Source organism: Pinus tabuliformis, chromosome 1_2, assembly GCF_031772625.1.
Source record: "Pinus tabuliformis cultivar Carrire ecotype Pingquan chromosome 1_2, CPIR1, whole genome shotgun sequence".
Classification (NCBI taxonomy): Eukaryota; Viridiplantae; Streptophyta; class Pinopsida; order Pinales; family Pinaceae; genus Pinus; species Pinus tabuliformis.
Window position 1 is genome coordinate 451,920,296 of NC_142298.1, and position 20,276 is coordinate 451,940,571.

General features: G+C 38.4%; 1 protein-coding gene across 2 annotated transcripts in view; it reads left to right on the top strand.

Moving 5' to 3' along the window:
- The window catches only part of LOC149206315 (CBS domain-containing protein CBSX1, chloroplastic-like), a 331,558-nt gene that overhangs the window by 96,365 nt on the left and 214,917 nt on the right, over positions 1-20,276 (top strand). For both annotated transcript variants that reach the window (XM_089395409.1, XM_089395408.1), the window contains exons 2-3: positions 14,747-14,834; positions 14,944-15,008. In XM_089395409.1, coding sequence (XP_089251535.1) covers positions 14,747-14,834; positions 14,944-15,008 — 153 coding nt within the window. The remainder of the gene's footprint in view (positions 1-14,746; positions 14,835-14,943; positions 15,009-20,276) is intronic.

The following is a 20,276-nucleotide window of genomic DNA, read 5'->3' on the forward strand; positions in this document are numbered from 1 at the left end:
ATTCTCACCAGTGCCGAGCACACTGATGCACAGGCTCCCAAATCACCTAAGGACTTAAGTTCTTCTCGTGATGCAAGCAGACAGATAGAATGTCCGCAGATGTAGAGCAGAAGAGGCACTTGACTCAAACACACAAAACTCTAGACTCAATCTAAACTCGAATGAGCCTTACTTCGTAGTTCGAAATATTTATAGAACTAGCAAAGGGGACAAGCATTCGTGAATCGCCGAAAGCAAAATGTACAGACTGATGACTCAAAAGTAAGATGCTATGTACAGACTGGTTAAACCACCGAAAGCTAGATTCGAGTATGAGAGGACTGTCCCATGTTATCTTGTCCCTTCTCCTTTTACGAATAGCCAGAGGCATGTGGGGATCGAATTTTAGTACACACAATATTTACATAGAGGAAATTCATCAAAGAGAACCCTCGAAAGATTGAAAAGACTTAAAGTTGAGATATGCAAATCTCATTCGTACATAATTTACAGAGTGGAGATTCCAAATCAAGGGAACCCACGAAAGCTTGTCCAACACCATCGTCGGTTGGAAAGACGACACTTCAAAAGGTGTAGTAATCAACCTGAGGATTGGTATAGTACTGGTAATTCCACCTTTCAATCATATAGTTCGAATAGTATTGGACCCATACTCTTTTTCTGATTGCCATATTGCTGTATTATGCGGGTCAGGTAGGTTGAGATAATTTAAATTCATGAATGGATTTAGGTTTGGATCCTCTTGTTCATGGAATTCGGCATAATTGGTACTTGGAGAGATAGACCTTGCTTTATAATGATTTATTACGAACCAACGTACATGACTACATCTCCTGACTCCATTCATAAAATCTACACTGTCTAGCTCCACAAGATCTCTGATTGATTTATAAAGGACTTCAATCACGAGCATGCTTTGGGGGCTGAAACCCGGGATTTTCAATAAAGTGAAAGAGTATGGTTTTAAGATAAGTGGTGATAAACCATATCTTTCCCACCATTCCATAAACCAACCTGGGACTGGATCGTCTTCTTCCATATCTTCAATCGGAACACCTTCAAATAAAAAAGAAATCTCAAGGAATAAAATAAGTTAGTAGAGAAATTTTGTAAATTCATCCCTGCATAAAAGGCTTCCTTTTGGTGATCTGAATCATAATCTGCTCTGTTCAGATGATTATCAAATCTCCTGAATGTTATATGGCAACTGATGATTCGATTATCATCTTCATTGTCTCTTTCAAGCCTGTATGCTATGCTTCCAATATGCCTCAAATTGTCTAACGCTTCTAGGGCTTCCTCATTCATTTCATCTTGATGGGGATTTGTCCAGAGGAATTGAATACCTGTCCTGTACCTGATTTCTTTGATAGGGCGCCAATCATCATCATGATCTAACAATCTTTTGTCTAGATCAAATGAAACCCATCCTGAGGAGGTTTCTATTTCAACAGTGCTTTCATTTCTTTTGATGAAATTACATTTTAATTCCGTTATTGAATGTTCAAACAAACATTCTCTGCTTAGCATATCAGCAAAACTATTCTTGTCTCCTTTGACAAACTCGATATCAAAGTTATATTGGCTGAGATGCATGACCCATCTGACCATAGCAGCGTCTTCAAACTCACATTTATGAATGGCATATTTCAAGGCTTGACACTCTGTTTTGATTATGAATTTGGTGTAAATAACAAAGTCCCTGAATTTTTCTATACCCAAGCAGACTGCTCTGAGTTCCTTTTTGAGGCTGGACCAATTCATCTGGTTCTTGGCCCAAAGACCAGATGCATATTGACATACTTCTATTTCATCTTTGCTGCTGGGGTTCTTTTGGCAAAGGACTGCTCCCCATCCTTCATGGCTTGCATATGTCATTATTATTTTTTCCCATTCTTCTCTAATAGGGGAGAGAGGCTGTAAATTTCTGACTTTTTCTTTTATTCTTTTGACTGCTTGAGTACAGTCATCATTCCAAGGAATTGGAATTTTCTGAAGTCTCTTATTTAAGAGTTTTCTTTCTTGTGCACAATGCTTCAGAAACTTGGAGATATAATTCAGACTTCCCAAAAATCTCTGCAGCTGAGTTTTGTCTTTGATCTCATCAGGGAAGTGATCTACAAAATTTAGACTTCTTTGAATCACACTATAAGAGCCGTACTGTATATTGTAACCCAAAAAATCTATGATAGGCCTGAACAGCTTCATTTTAGATTCTGATAATACTATACCCATTTCCTTGACCCTGCGCAAAAAGATCTTCAAGTGCTTAATATGATCAACAATATTATCAGAATGAATTAATAAATCATCAATATACTTTTTCAGGAATTCCTCCATTCCTTCAAAAGTCTCATCCATTATTCTCTGGAAGGCAGAGGGGGCGTTGATCAATCCGAATGGCATTATATTCCATTCATAATGACCTTCAGGTATAGAGAATGCCATTTTCCATTTATCTTCTTCTTTGATTCCTACTTGCCAGAAACCGGACTTTAAATCAAACTTGGAGAATATTTTTGACTTTGATATCTGGGCAAGTATGGAGGATGGCTTGGGTAGAGGGTAAGCATCATAATCAAGAATAGCATTCAGAGGTTTGTAGTTTACAACTAACCTTGGCTTTCCTCTGGCTTTCTTAGCATTTTTGTTTACATAGAATGCAAAACATGCTATAGGACTCTTACTTTTCCTGATTAGTCCTTTTCTTAACAGATCCCTGATCTCTTCTTTGCATAACTTCATTTGTTCTGCATTCATTGCCACTGCTTTAGACCTTCTTAATTTCCCATTGAAATCTTTCTTGAGAGGAAGGTCTACTTCCTGCTTGTGAATATGCCAAAAGGCATTCGGGTCATCTGAACAACACTCTTTGAATTTAGTAGTGAGGTCTGCTATCTCTGTGGCATATTTTCCATTGTCCAGATGTTCTTCTGTCTTCAAAATTTCCTTCTTCATTTCCATTTTTGCTAATAAGTTTTCCATTCTTTCAATCCTTTTTAACCTATTTGGTGAATTAGAATTAATAAATGGAAAGAAGATTTCTCTTTCACCTAAGCTGACAAAATAACGATACCTTTTACTATTCGTGTCAAGCTTAGCTCCATGCTTTTCAAAATTTTGGAAAAATGGAGTACCAAGATACATGGCACAATCCATTCCTGGGACAACTGGGCAGACTAGATGTACTCCAATTTTTTCTGTTAAGAAAACATCTACTTCGGCTTCATGCTTAGTGGCAATGTCACCACTTGCAGTCGTAACTCTGGGGCAGGCTGTTGGTCTTCGTTGATGCATGCTGACCACTGTATCCCTACTAGAAGGGATTTCTACAAGGGTTTGCCTTCAACCATAAAATCAATTATGGAATGAAATAAAATCAAAACCCTTGTTGAGGAACATCTAGAGTATGGCCTATTACCCACCAATAGTGGGTACCCCTAGGAGAAATTTTCTCTTAATCATCTTCTTCCAGTCGACAGCCAACAACCCCTAACAACCAACTTGCAGCCAAAGTGATGTGCCACTTTATCTTCGCCACGTGCATTAGTTGTATGTTTCCTCGCCCATTTGTTAAGAGCACATGTTAGAAGGTGGGGAATTTGAACCAAAAATTATGTCTTTCACTATGTAATCAGGTGCTTATGCTTGTTTTTCATTTGGGCATTTTGGCATGGATTGTTGGTTGACTTGGAAAAAGGAAGAGTTTTGACTGTGGTTTTGTTCCCTCACCTTAAATGGGGGGTTAATCTTCAACCCTAGTCCAGTGGGATCTCCCCTATTGGCCTATGGCTTTAGGAAGGGCACTACTTGAGAAACCCTATTTTTGGTAGCGTGGTCTTGGTTTCCCATTCCATATTTATCACTTCCCTTTGCACATTACAAGCCCTATTCACTATTTCCTTTTTCCGGGTCCACATGACCATTGGGTCTGTAGGGTCTAGTACACCCCCTCCCCTTGTCCACATATTTGGGTCAGGCCTGGAAACGTTGCGCCAATTTTGGTGCAACTAAAAGAAAGTTAAAAGCATATCATGACCAAGAAACAAAAGAAAAAGAAAATAAAAAAAATGCAAAAGATGGCCGAGACATTAAAGTTAGCACATGGGCAAAAGCCAAGCATGAGCTCTACCCCTTATCATTATGGTCATCACCTTGGTTCTTAAGGGCCATGATTGCCCCTTCATATCTTTAAAGGAACCCATGCACATCCCAACCCCCGGTGGGCGATGAACAACCCCACCTTTAAGGGGGTAATAATTGCTATACATCATTCATAGCATGCTCTCATTTCCTAGAGCTTTGAGCAGTTATACAAAGAAAAAGTCAAGAAAAAGCAAAAGGCAAATAAGAAGGGTAGAAAAACAAAGGTCGGACTAACTCATGCATCCAAGATTGCTCCCTCCTCACATCTTTACACTCAATATGTGGACTGCCTCATCATTGCTACTCCTTTGACCATGGCATTTGGCTGTGAAACCCTGTTATCCCCATCCGTTCCATCATTATTCATATGCTACCTATTGATTGATGGATATGCTAGGGGCCTGTCTTTCCCCTTAGGGACTAGGAACACTTAGTAGGGTCATCTATTAGCCACTCCTACCTGGGTGGTAACACTATTACATGATCAAAGCCCCAAATTTGGAAGAGAAGCCCCGTATGAAGTGTAAATTTTCCCTTGATTAACAATCTTGGTTCGCTTAGATGCACTAATGATTAATTGTACTTAATGGTGAAGATGCAACACTGGACGTTGTGTGTGATTGGTAGGTGGTTTTCATCATGGGCTGGGCAACTTAACTAGGGCCCAGGTCCATTAGAGGAGCATTATGACACCCTATAGGTGAAGCATTGAGAGCCATGGGACTCCTATCACTTGTAGAGCATCACTCCATTCCATGGGCACCTACAACACCCCAACAGTCTGTGCTTTGCCCACATTATTCATGAGATGATGCACTTGGACCAACATGCCCCCAACTGGCTTAGTAGTATATATGGGTTTTGGCAGCTGATCTGAGGGCCAAACGAGGTTTGTCTCACCCCTTGAGACATGGGAGGGCTAGCACCATCCTTTGAGCCCTCAACACTAGAGCATAACCAAGCTATTCTATCACTAGGAGACCATGAGATCCATTTTGTGCCCAAACACAAAATTGGGGTCCATAGGATGCTTTGTGTGAAGATTTAGGGGCCAACCCCTAGATCTGGATTTTTGGAGTCCTCTACACTCGACATGGCACTGGAGCAGCACAACACATGCCCTAGAAGGGCCTATGCATGCATGACATCAACACTTCAACCTTTTTTGTGGGTTATTTCTTATGTTTTACATTGGCTATGAGGTTGGCATGTAACCTCACCTAGTGTTAGCCCATTATTTTACAACTTGAAGGGGGCTTTTAGGCTAAATTAGACATCATTAGACATGTATAAATTGGAGAGAGATCATTCTATTCTCTCATCATCATCACTTGGAGAATTCAGACCTCATAAGAGAATTTGTACTTGTTTCTTCTTGGCTATTGGAGATTCTTGGAATGCATTTTGATGTTTGGAAGCTATTTTGGATTGTCTTTGGAGCTATTTCTTTGGTGAATGGATGGATATACTACATGTTATATTGTAAGTGCTTATTGTTGAAGATTATCATTTTGAATTTGTCTAATGTATGGAATTGCTGCTTCTAGATTACGCTTGATTGTGCCCTAATTTGTTGAAAATAATTTTTAAAGGTTATCTAGTTGAAAATTGCATATGTTACTCATTGTATAACATGTAATAAATGTTTCCAGTGGAGGAATTCTTATAACTCTCCATCAAACTCCATTTATCATTGAGTGGGTAAATGCTGGAATTTTGATACCTAGGCCATCAAATTTCGGCTTCATCAAATTTCGGCTTCCTTAGCAACAAATTTGGCTTATCTGTCACATCCTAGACTACATATGCCTAAAGGACAAGGAACTAGTCCAAGTCTTTGGTGATCATCTCAAAACTTTCTCCATAAATTTCTCTCCTTAAATTTGGTCCTTTTAAGGCTAGAGAGAAAAACTAGGGCTTGGAGCGAAATTTTAGGGAGGAGGCTTTTTGCTGGTTTAAGAGCCTAAACATCAAGAGGTAGGTCTTGGCTACATGACCTATCATTTTGGTGGGCATCCTCTAAAATTTCATCGATAAAATCTCTTACCCTAGGTGTTGCCTTAAGAGGGAAACCCTAGTTTCTTCTCCTTCAACTTGAGGGTTTCATGTGCCTTGGAATAGTTGATTATCTCCGCAAGAAACCTTTTCTCTTTGTTCTTGACCTTGTGAATGCCGATCGCCATCGAAAAACCTCAAAAACCTAGGTCTTGAACCTTGATTTCTAAGGTTTTTCTTAGAGAGCATTTTGCTTCCTTGAAGCTTTGAACCATTATTGAGCCTCTCTCTCGAATGAGCTCTAGATTGATCACTTTGTGCCTTATGCCTAGCATATCTATTTTAAGTGATCTTCCTCCTATCAGGTTTCCTCCCATCAGTGAAGGTTCGTAAAGAGTAGGTGGTTTTGGTTGAGGTGACATTAGGCCTCTACGCCATTTTTAGCACTTTTTCTAGCTCTTGTCTCGTAGGTTTTCCTTCTCCAAGGCCTTCTAGATTTTGTGGTAACATGGCCCAACAAAGAGATTTGCTTACACAACAACAACAAGAGAGAAGTGGGAGAATTTACCTTAGATGTCTTCCTCCAACCGACAAAGTTGCTCCTTAATGGATCGATCTTGGTAGCCTTGTAGTAGTGTTGAATTAGCACAATGATGTGTTTAAGTTATGTAGAACAACCAAGAAAAAGAGACTTCAAAGTTGACACCAAGGCTTCATGAAATTATTACATAACGATCTCAATAATTCACAACGATTTAGGAGGAGAGTGAGTTCTCAAATTATAGAAGAGGCTCTCAACATCTCTTCCCCTTTTGCTCCTTAGAAAATGTCTAAGAAACTTCAGTAAAGGTTGAATTTTCGTCGACAGAAGGCTTAGAGACTAAGTTATTACATAAAATTAGCACTATATTGCTTGAAAACTCTAGAAGTCCAACAAATACTCTTAAATAGCTTGGATTGACTTGGAGTAATATTTGGAGGCTAGGAGAGGCTCAACATCTTCCCTTTTTTGCTCAAATTTCACTTGGAATTGACCCTTTGACCTCCAACAACACTCTTAAATGGTGGATTTCTCCTTTATTTAGGCTCGATCTTGCATTATTCGACCTTTTGATGCTTCATCTACTTCCTTATAGACATAGAAATGGTCCATAGAAGTTTTCTTTACTTGGCATGACCTTTGCTTTGCTCATAAAAGATGCCATGTTGAGACACTTAAGCCCCATGGCTACCCTTAAGAGAATTCAACCTTCCGTTGATGGTGAAACAATCCTTGAAAAGGATTTTTGAAGAAGGCATTTTGGATGATTTGACTTGCAGATGACTTGACTTGCCTAGGAGAGTGCAATGGACCTCTTTTCTTTCCTTGGAGAATGTGATGCGTGTGTGACAAACAAAGTTCACTCATACACAAAATATTAAGAATTCTGAAATATAAAGAAATCCATATGGACAATATATAAAATGTATACTAAAATTTGGTATTAGAAAATGTGATATGATGATTAATTGCACAATGACGGGCCTCGCATAAATACTAGGCGGCAATGCTCTTTCATAAGAGATATCTGTTAGTTGGGACTTGTCTTTTCATATGTCCTTTCATTAATAATAAGTTATGAATTATTATTTATTATATATATTTATGTTCTTAACAGTGTGCCTTATGAAAAATGTAGTGTGAATTGTGAGACTTCCATGTTAAAATGATGATGTAAAATAACCAAGGCCAAAGGTGTGCATACATAAGATAAAATGGTCCACGGGGATAAAATAGGTGTGTTAGCCATGGATGTTTCCACCCTCATATAGTGCAATCACCTTTACATGGCAATGATCTTAAGTGAGTAACTAAGGGCTTACATAAATCATGTGTGCAAGTAGATCCACCTCCAAAGTTTACCTAGGACATTAAATGCCCATCAAGACAAGGAGTTACCACTAGGTAGTCAGTACATAAGTACCATAGACCTAGAGGCAATGAAGATGGGGACTAAAAGGATTGGCCATGAACGTCCACCTAAGGGGATATGGAATACCACATAGCCATCGCTCATATATATCATTGCACATGGCATTACAAGGTAGAAGATTGCACACATTTGGGCATATAATGTTGTGGTCCTTTGTCAAATTTTTTTGGCATACCCATGCTAGAAAGAGGGGTAACATGTAGCTACATTTCCTTGGATTATATTGTATGGTGCTTCCTGCTCTTGCTATGCTCTTCCCACTCCAATTCTTCTTTCACTTCCAATAGTGTTGGTCAAGTCCCATGGTGGCCATCTATCCATTGTATGGTGAAATCTCCTCTTTGGTTTCCACTTGAGAGAGGAACCTAGATTTGACGATAGACTTCCTCCAATACTACTTGATTTCAGGTTTGGGTTGCTTCCAAAGGGCTTCTAGTGGATAGCAGCTTGAAATGCTATGATAAAGGCTGTTAACATGTATAACAAAATGGGCGATATTAGTCAGTTGCCCATCCATAGACCCAACCTTGTTGTTAAGACTTGTAAGCCCCACTTCACGCAGTTCATTGTGATTCTACATGTCATCATCCATTTATTCCTTCCTTTGAGAGTGCATCTTTACCATAAACTATATAAAACCTCTAGCAATTTCATGTGAAACAATTATTTGATACCAACTTGACCCAAATGATTCCTAGTAGAATTAGTGCAACCACAACAACCACTGTTCAAAGAGTTCAATTTGAATACACAATTACTAGAATATGGTGAAATGGTTAATACTTAAGCAATTTAGACAAGAAATGAAGTCAGAAACCATTCATACACATTGATGGGATAAAATTGGGCCGTAACTCAACTATTATATTCTCATTTTCATTTTTAAAGTATTCTTATACAATGAGATATGAACAACACGAAGCGTAACAATATTAGCATTAATACCTATCTACCAATTACTACTTGGTAAACCCCTTTACAATTTGAATACCAGCTATAAATATTAAATACAATTTCTAAGGGAAATATGAATCGGTTTGCATCTTGTTTATTCATATTTAAAGTTACAAAAGAGTAGAAATTATGGAAAGATTTAGAGATAGAGAGGAATAAGACAATCCATTATAATTGTTGGGCTTTTGCGTGTAATTGTTTGTTGAGTAGTCCATCCACATCCCCATGCTTGTACTAAACTGAGTTGTTTGTGTCTATGATGAAAGTGTGCACCCAAGTAGTGCGAGTTTAAATGCGACTGAATTCTGGAATGGCACAACCAACTCACAGTGCTGGAACTTTGTGGCTACGATATGAGTGTGTTTGTGACATTTGCCAAATTGCCACTTTGATGCACACCGTAGGTGATCTTCACATTATACTTCCACACTGATGGTTTTGCAGACGTTGCACCTCTGATATACCAAATTTGCATGCCTATACTTAGACAAATTCGTAGGGTGAATCTCATTAGTGACACAGGCAAATTCCTAGGGTGAACTTCATTAGGAACACTTCTCCCGTTGTAGATTTAGGTAATTGTTGATTCGATGTGGGATTATTGTAGAAATTAATTTGAATATAAATTTGAAATAAACTTCAAAGTACTTGCATGTTGCATTGGTAGAAAGTAGAAAGAGGTTGGCATTTGGCATTATGTCATCTTAAGTTAATTTTGGGTTTTAGTATAAAATCATATGAATGAACAAATTGAGGCCTGTAACATGTTCATTAATTAATTGGCTATACAAGTTCCAGTTGACTTTTAAAATAGGCCTTGATTATATTTTGAACTCTTAATATTGGATATTGAACCTGAAGAAGTCCCCTTTTGGATGGAGAGCTCTACCTGAAGTAGTCTAGGTATTGAATAGATTTGTTGCTTACTATTAATAACTTTCCAAGGTATAGTTTTCATTAAAAAAGTTATTTTGTTGCACCTAAAACTTTAAAAGTAGAGGTTAAAACCCAACATTATTTGTAATACTTCTTAAACAACCAAGATATTGCAAATGTTGCAAGGTTTTTTACCTTTTTCTGGATTTTTGTCTATATTCAAGAAGAGTTACAAGCAATGTTACATGGGAATGCATCCCACATGGTGGGCGGTGTTGTCACACAGAGTGTCTAGGCACCGCGACAATGCTCAGATTGGGGGCTGTCACCCTGATCTCCTCGTTTAAGCTATCTCCCTACAGCAAGCTAAGGGGGGTAGACCCTATGGATAAGTGGGATGAAGGAGAACCAACTGGGAATCAACCGGATCGGGAGACACAACGAGGCAATTGAATACTTGATTAAGGCTTAACAAAATTTAGAATTTTAAATGATTAATACCAGTGCCTTATGGAGTTAATGATCTCGCTAGATAAAATGAAAACCAAGTAATTGATTAGCTGTTGTTGCTTCGGAAACAGAGATAATTCCACGATAAAAATCTTTAACAATCGCTTGAAAATATTTGCAAAATGTCTAACATGTAATGAGCATTAAATGATTCAAGCAATGATGATCAATTTCACTAGATGCACAATGTATTAGCAAGTAAATTTCAAGAGATACAAATACTTCAAACAACCACGAATTTAGATGATTAGGCTTAGTGACCCAAATCTAGGAAATTCACCACTTTCCAATAGTTAATCTTTAGATATAACAATTTAAGCACATTTAACTAAGGAAAATTTTTGAAATGACAAAAGCTCTTATTTTTTTTAGTCCTTACGATTTAATTAGTCCTTAGGAAAACCTTTTCTAATGTGCTAAGCAAGACTTAATCAAGATTTTCTCTTGTGATATTTTTTAAATTTTTTTGTTATATATATATATATATATTTTTTTTTAACGACTTTTTAGGAAAAAAAAAATTAAACCAAAATCGAACTTGGAAATTTTTATTTTTTTACTTTTTTTTCTATGTTTGAAATTTTAATTAAATCAAATCAAAACACATTTCATAAAAATAAAGATTAATGCTACCTAACCTAATCTGAAAACCAAATAAAATGGAAAAGAAGATACCTACGTTAACCTACTCATAAACATATAATGAAAATCGAAACTTTGCTGTTGTGTGTTTAGTGTGTGCAGGTGAAGGCAACGGAGGAGCTGACAGATAGCGGCGATGAAGGCTGAGCAACGACGGACAAGGATAGAGGGACTCACGACGACAAGGAATGAAGATCTGCAGGTATGGAGGATAGGGAGCTGCGTAGGGAGCATGATGGGCAGTTGCTTGAGGGATGGTGTGGGCAGCGATAGAGGGACGAATTTATGGAGTGTGGTAATGGAAATGAAACAAGGGGAGAAAGGACACAGATGAGGAGAAATGCGGCTAGAGGAAGGGGCTGAAATCGAAGGGTAGACGAAGGCTGCTGCTACAGGTCAAGGAGTTAGAAGACTGCAGTAAGAAGAGCGCAGTGAAGAGGAGGATGGAGCTACGCAGGCCAGGGATAACGTGGAGGGAGAGCTGCGTGGAGCCGAGGAAGAGGAGACAACGTGGAAGGGTTTGGCAGCCAAATAAGAAATACAGATTTGATGGTTATCGGGAGCAGCGAGGGTTTTACACAGTTTGCCCAATATTTTTGAAATTTTCCTGCAACAAAAAAAATGAAAACCCCAGGTAGCAACAGATGGGTGATCCAGAAACCCCTCAAAATTTTCCAGAAATCCTTGATCAAAATGTCACATTTATGCTTCAGATTTGTTACTTGAAACACTTGAAAAATTGTCTCCAGATAATTAAAACCCAGGATTGCAGAAATGATGTCACTGCAAGAGATGGTTCTGAGGCCAGATCTTACCCTCCGGGGCCTAGATCTGGCTTCAAAATCAAACTTCGCCTTCAGATTTGCAACTTGTTCCAGAAAACACAAACACCCAAAATCCTGATATACCAAAAAAAAGAAACCCTAGAAACCCTAAGTCAGAAAAATAAAAATAAAAATTACAGATCTATGCACAGGAGTAGCAGATCTACCAGATTTGGCGAGTGTGAGTCCAACTCCGCTCCCAGATCTGATAATCTGAGGCTCTGAAAAGCCAAATTTATCAATTTTGCACAGAAAATTTTTAAAATTTTAAATCTAAAGGGAGGTGCTTCACCAAAAACCCTTCATGCATCAACAATGAAATTTTTTAAATGATAAGCCTGAGATTCAATCAAGCTGGGCTCTTCAGAAAATGCCAATCGAGAGTTGGCTGGTCCAACTAAAAACTTCCCTGAATGCCCGATGATCTCAAAATCAAGAATTCCCTGCACAACTCAATTCAACCATTAATGTAGAGCGAGAAAACGATAATAAAATTCAGATCTAATAGAGATACCTGCCATTATATCCAGAAATTAAATTACCATTCAAACCCCAGTGATCAAGCAAGATACCTGTGCTTAAACCACTCTTTAGAAAGCTATTATCAATGGTTGAAAAGGAAATCTATGTATGAAAATAACACATCTTACAACATTCCCACGAAGAGTAACACCAGCAGGGATTAACCCCAAAGTCTTTCTTTATTGCTCATGAAAAAAGATTACAAGAGAGCTTTCACTTAGCACACGACTCAAAGATCGAATGATCTCAACTGACAACTGACCCCCTATTTAAAGATAAATTTCCCAACGGCTAGTTCGAGTGATCCTTGTCAAAGTGATCTCGACCATTGATGATCAAAATTTCTTTTAATTTGATCTGTCGAAATTTTAAATATTGAGGAAATTTCGAATTTTTCAATTAAATGCATTTTAATATATTCAAAAATTAAAATTTTGCATTTATTTCCTCAAAACTTTGACTTTGACTTAACCCCAGGGACCTAAGACATAAAATTTAGCAAAATAATCAACTAACCTTAGTCCCTGGACCAGTTAAGATTTAATTTTTTTAAAGGATCCACGAATTTTACCTTTGGAAAATTTAAATTTACCTAGGACCTAGGACCTATGGGGGGATAAATTATTTTTCTAACCCTCAAGACATTTTACATCATGATTTTTTACATTTTTTTTTACATCTCAAGGGGGAAAACCCATTTGAACAAGACCCTCATAGACTACCCATCTCTGCGACACAAATATAATCTAGCAGATCAAGCAATTTGTAAAAAAATAACCTAACCAAATAATTAGGATTATTCCCAAATCACTTTTACATAGACTCGATCTAGCACACTAGGACTCCCCTAACATTCTAGTGACAAAATCCATTTCGGCTTTGGGGTAAGGCTAAAGGAAAACTTTGCCGATCATGGATCGGTGAGACAAAAAAACTTCCGGAATGTAGATCGTCATCAAAAAATTAGGTTTACCTACGCAATTATATACACGACATGGATCTGTTGTGATTATTTACAATTTACACATGCAGAAAGGGTTTACAATATAACGTGATCAGGCTGATGATGATAGTCGAACGGCACGGACACGTTGATCAAGCGCTATCCCTTTTGCGAAAAAAATGGGGTGTGTTGCTATGGGTCGTTGACACGTAGTGGTCAACAGGTGGCATTCCCCTTCTGCTCCCCATGCCCTTCGAATGGAGTGGGTGCTTGGTGAAATGCTTTTCTACCCACCCCTTTTTGCAAAACTCTGCAAAGCACACCCTAAAATATTTCATTGAGTTATGGGGCTTGTTGGTGTCCCCTCCCAAAAAGTGAGACACATTTCGCAAAAATGGGGGCTTGTGGGTGCCCCCATCAATTTATTTTTTCAAAATGCATGAAAACTTAAAAAAAACATAAAAAAAGGTTATGAAAAAGAACTTGGTAAACTACTAAGCTTAATTCACCTTTACGTATACATCTTTCTTATTTGACATATACAGGTCATTTAGCATTTGACTATGAGATGAGAATGAGCCATGATCTGGCTTGGTTACTCATGAGAGTGACCTTGAATACAATAGTGGTACTCCCATTGATGGTCCTGATGCCATCGTACAATAGATGGGTGTAGAGGACCAATCAATGGCATTGACTCCTTGATGCTCATTTGATGTTGATTTCTTTTAGCTACTTTAGTTTTAATTTTCCATTGTTAATTTTCAGTTGTAACTTCTGACTTTAGATATTGATGACTGCGTCTTTGACTTGTCACTCTTTACTATTTTTGAGATTTTAATTTCTATTTCAGACTTTGGTATCAATTGTTTAGTATTTAGTATTTACTTAGTACTATTTGGAATTTGAATCAATGTATTTCATTTTGTTATAAGTTATAAATTTAAATTTTTGATGTGCATGTATCATTGATTCAATGTGAAATATGATATTGACAATGGTGATTGATGAATCATGTTTCTATCATTTACAAATTTGAATTTAGTATTTACATTGCAGAATGATGGATTTACATGGGATGGATTCTTATTGTTTGGAATTCTCATTTTTATAATTTTAGAGATGGGGCCCCTTATGCTAGGGACTCCGACATCCCCCCATCCCCCTTGAATTCCTCTAAAATGTGGGGGATGTCTCCACACATCCCCAATGCACGTTTCCCTGTTCCTGGGCTCCTACATCCCAGAACTTGGGGGAACATTAGTTACAAGTGTTCTTTATATTTAATTGAGCTGGAATCAAGCTTTGTGTTACATGTCATTTTGATCTCTTTCTTTTGTTTCTTTGCTTGTGATTTACAGCATAAGCAAGAAGTTTTTACAGTAGGTGATTTCATGACCAGGAAAGAGTACCTGTTTGTGGTGAAGCCAACAACTATGGTTGATGAGGGTAACTGCTTATTACTTATTTCTTTGCTTCCTTGTTGTGTTTAATGTAATCTGAAGTGATTTTTTTCATGTGATATTGATCTATGCTAGAAAATTTTGTCTTTTAACAGCCTTGCAAACTCTAGTGGCAAATCGGATCACCGGCTTACCAGTGGTTGATGATGATTGGAAACTAGTAAGTGCCAAACATTGATTGTGCAATGTGGAGTGTCTCTTTACAAATGATCCTATCATCTTTCTGTGTGCTATTGGTTGTAATATAAATGAATCTAATGATCATGTCAAAGTAAGGGAAATTCATAGCTGAACCTCTTCCCATCATTCCATCTTGACACACTACCCGATTCTCCTTGGTAATGGTTTTAAACGCGCTTTATTTTAGAGATGTAGTATTAGATGCTTCTTGTTTTCTGCAATGTGTTCATGTTAATTTTATTAATTCTCCAGTGTTCTATGCTTAACACAGTCACTTACAACAATTCTTCTTTAATTAGCAATCATTTTTATCCTATAAATTCAATTTTCGAATGACAGTAAGTAATTGTAGATAGAATAGTAATCAAAATGCTATAGAAGACAGCCAAAACATGAACAAGAGAGACATAAGATTTGGTCAAAGACCCAGGAAAAACCCCACAAGCAGGAAAACCCTTTCAAAATTCTTCTTCTATTAGATTGTCATCAAATGTTCGACATAGAGATACAATGTTCCAATTCATCAACAATGAGTCAAAGTCAAACCCTTGACTATCCAAAAATCAACCAACCAATATGCAATGAGAGATGAGTGAAATCAGGTCGACAAGTCAAATCTGCAATTAGAGTCAAAGTCAACAGCAGTAGAAGCAGCTCCAATTAGTCAATGGTCAACAGTCCTCCAAATAACTTGTCAAAGCAGCATTAAATTTATCCTTCCAAGATCAGTCAAAGCCAGTCAAAACAGTCAAACTTGAGCCCATACAAATTCAGTCGAAGTCAACTTTTTACCTGCGGAAACCCTAGTTGCAGACCTGCGGTCAACGTGGGTCAAAGTGCCTAGAAAACTCTGTCAAAGGAGAAGTCAACTTGGCCTCCAATAATAGATCCAAATTCAGTCAAACCAAGTCAAAATATGCCAAGTCAACACTAGTCAAAGGCTAGTCAAACTGTCCCAATCAGAAAGTCATTGCAGAAACAGAAAAATGCCTCCTTCCCTGCGCACATGTGAGCTTGGACCTCCTTGTTTCAGACCTGTACGAACCAAACCAATCAAGAGAGAGAAGATGTGATGTGTTGATGATGCTCCAAAGTGATGTGACATGATGTGTATTTATATGCGGTGGAGGAGACCCAATTTGTCCTTCAAGACGACCTGTACTTTTGTGCACATGTGGGTTTCACCTAAAAAATAATATTTTTCCTTAACCAAATTAAATTCTTCCAAGGGCTAGGAGGGGCTTCTCTAGATGAGGAAGGCTCTCCAATGGAGGGAATTTGTCCCTGAGTTGCCAAATTAATACTCCCTAGGGAGAAATTTCCGACTGCATCATGAATCTCATCTCAAAAGTCATCATCATCGCTGTATCATATCATATCTCATCTCTGCTCATTTGCTGAAAACTCTCGAATCTAAAGAAGAGGAATCATCTTAGGGGAGCTGATGCTACTACCCTATATCCAAGGACAATAGGCGAGATACAACTAACTGGGCAAGGATCACAACCATCCCATTGTCTAATGACAATAGGCGAGATACAACTTGCCATAGGAGGTAAGGATCACATTCATCCTATCGTCTGCTGATCTTCTCACCTTGATCCTCAAGAACCAAGTGGTAGAACACCTGCATCCCATCACTTGAGCGAGATACCACTTGCCATGAGAGGCAAGGATCACAACCATCTCAAGTATCCTCACCCATTGGCCAGATGGGTGGAAATCCCAACAAGCCCAACTTGTGGGTAGGATGCATACTGGGGTATACTCTGTCTAGTCCAAACATGATAGGGGGAAATGCCCAACTTGCCATAAATGACAAGGATCACACACACCCTATAGTGACAATAGGCGAGATACTACTTACTGCAAGGGGTAAGGATCACAACCATCCTATTTTCTAGAGATCCCTCAACCCCAAGAGCTCTCTAGCTCAATTCCTCTCCCTGTGAGCTCAAATAGGGTGGAGGAGCATAACTCAGTGCCCTCGATCAGTCGAGACCCTTTCTTGGGAGGGTCACATCCATCAGTCCAAGCTGCTCTTTGGAGACCAAGAACTTCTCTTTTGGCAAAGCCTTGGTAAGAATGTTTGGTATCTGCTCATCTGTTGAAATGTGATGGAGTCTCACTGCGCCTCTCTGCACCATATCTTGAATGTATTGATACTTGATCACAATATGCTTGGACTTGTCGTGGAACACGAGATTCTCTGCCAATCAAATTCCACTCTTATTGTCGCAATATATCACTGTCGTATCTAGAACCTGCTCAAATAGCTCTCCAAAGAGATTCCTCAACCATACAACCTCGCAACATGCTATGCTAGTAGCAATATACTTAGCTTTGGCAGTACTAAGGGCAACTGTTTTATGTTTCTTGCTCATCTAGGATATCATGGTAGAACCCAAACTAAAGTAGCACCCTGATGTGTTTTTCCTATCAATAACATTTTTTAGCCCAGTCAACATTCGTATATCCATGTAGCCACACATCTTTGGCAGTATATCTCAGACCAAGATTAATCGTCCCATGCAAATATCTCAGCACATGCTTGGTAGCAACCCAGTGTGCATGAAGAGGCTCAGTCATGAATTGACTCAAAGTGTTAACTGCAAAACATATGTTTGATCGAGTGTTCATAAGGACCATCAATGCCCCAATCAACTGTCGATACTTAGAACGATTTGCCAAGTCAGGTCCAACAACATCTCCACATAGCTTCTTGAAGTTCATCTCCATCGGTGTGGCCATAGACTTTCATTCTACCATTTCGAATTTTTCGACAATTTCAAAACATATTTTCCTTGTGAAAGAAAAATCTCAGTCGGCCTTTGCCACACCTCTAAGCCTAAGAAGTAATGCATCAATCCAAGGTCTTTCATTTCAAATTTGGAGGCCCACTTCCTCTTACACTCGAGAATCAGAGGCTCTCCACTTGTCAAGAATATATCATCAACTTATAAAACCAAAATCAATGGCATATCTTGGACAACTTTGAAGTAGAAGTTCAGGTCGACATTGCTTCCCGTGAATCCAATATTCATTAGGTAGCTATCAATACGGGCATACCAAGCTCTGATGGCTTACTTCAATCCGTAGAGTGCCTTCTTCAGCTTGCAAATGTGAGTCTTCCTATCATGCACTTCAAAACCCTGTGGTTGATCAACATATACTTCTTCTTGGAGTATGCCATCTAGAAACACAGTCTTCACATCCATCTGGTGAAGAGTCCATCCTTGACTAGCAACAAGGGCAACAATAGATCGAATAGTAGTATAACGGGAAACAGGTGCAAATATATCATCATAGTCCTCTCCCTCTTTCTGGGAGAAACCTTTAGCCATGAACCTCGCCTTATATTTCTCAATACTTCCATCAACTCCATGCTTGATCTTGTACAACCATTTAGAAGTCACAACAGACTTCCCTTTGGGCCTCAGAACAACTTCCCACACATCATTCTTCATTATAGATTCATATTCTTTAGCCATAACATCTTTCCAAACCTTCTCTTTCACTGCTTCTTCAAAAGTGGGAGGATTAACCTGTATGATGGTGCTCATAACTACAACATATCCTTAGTATCGACGAGGCTTCTTACTTTCTATAAAGGTTCCCCTAGCAACAACATGTCTTTCAGCGTCTTGTAAAGTACCACGAAGCCAAAGTGGTCTCTTCCTGGCAGGGGGATCACATGGCAGAGGATCTAAAGTGTCCATGGGTTCCATGGGATCATCATTAACATCTATCTCAGGTTCAGGCACATGAGGACCTTCTAGTAGGTCTATGTCATTATCCTTCTTCTCAACAGGAGGAGGAGGAATGTCCCTTGCTTTTCCAAGGGCAACATCTTCATCGAAAGTCACATCCCTGCTAAACTCGATACTCCTTTGACCAGACACATATATTCTAAAAGCTTTAGAATTTTCATAATATCCAAAAAACATAACTTTCTTTCGAGTGGCTTCTAGCTTGTTCCTCTTGCCCTTTGGCACATGAAACTACACGGGGTAGCCAAAGATTCTTAAATGACCAACATCGGGCTTGATACCTATGAATACTTCTTCAGACGTCTTGTCACCCCAGAGCTTCATGAGGTGTCCGATTCTGAATAGACTGTTGTATTTGTGGCTTCTTCCCAAACGAACTTCGACAACTTTTTATCATGCAACATGGCTTAGTGAACCTCCATGATGGTCCTATTCTTTCTTTTTGCCACACCATTCGGCGTAGTATTATAAGGTACAATTGTCTCCTTCTTGATTCCAACCTTCTTGCAAAAGTCAATGAACTCATTATAAGTGTATTCTCCACCATTATCAGACTTGAAGACTTTGATTCTTTCCCTTGTTTGATTCTCTATTAGAGCCTTGAAATCCTTGAACATATCAAATGCTTCGTCCTTGTGCTTCAAGTAGAATATCCATGTCTTCCAGGAGAAGTCATTGTTGAAAAATGTGTAACTAGGTTCAGTCTTCATAAATATGAACTATACTTTTGATTCTTGTATATTGTAAAATAAAAGAAAATTGTTATTATTATTTTTGGAGCATGGGTTTCATGCTCAAGGTCTTTTATTTTAGAGGTCAAGCACCCATTGAGTGCTTCTAGGGTTTGTCCTAGGTCAAGAAGTCAAAAGAGTCATTGTCATAAGTTGAAGACCCCATCAGGCACATTGTAACTTGTAAAGGAAATTATTTTTATCAATAAAAGTGTCAAAATTGTTGAGAAATCTAGCGTATAGAGATTAAGTGATTTCTATTTGATTAGCAACTGCTTGTGAATGCTTTTTACTTTCTTAGATTAGGATCTTCCTTTACTTAGATTATTAGTGTTCTTTTTTATCAAACAACTACCAATGCATAAACCATAAAGAGACAAAAGACATAGAATATAGTCTATCAGTCTGGGCCAAAACCTCTCACTCTTGAGAGGAAAACCTGAACAAATTCTTCTTCTTATAGAGATTCCAATTTCCGAATACCAAGACCAAGACCCTTGATCTATTTTCCACTTCAAGCCCAAGACACAAGTTCCCTTGATGATAGTCAACCTTGTACTCCTTCCTTGTCTCGACTCCTCTTCCACTTTGACCTCCTTCTGCTTCAAACCTTCGACCTCCTAGAATTAGGTCTGCAATCCTAATTCAGAAATCTTAACTTGTACATAAGACCTTTTCTTATGCCTTGATTTACTTCGCTTGTGATGGAGTCTCCTTCTAGCTTGACTTGGCCTTCCTTAAGACTTG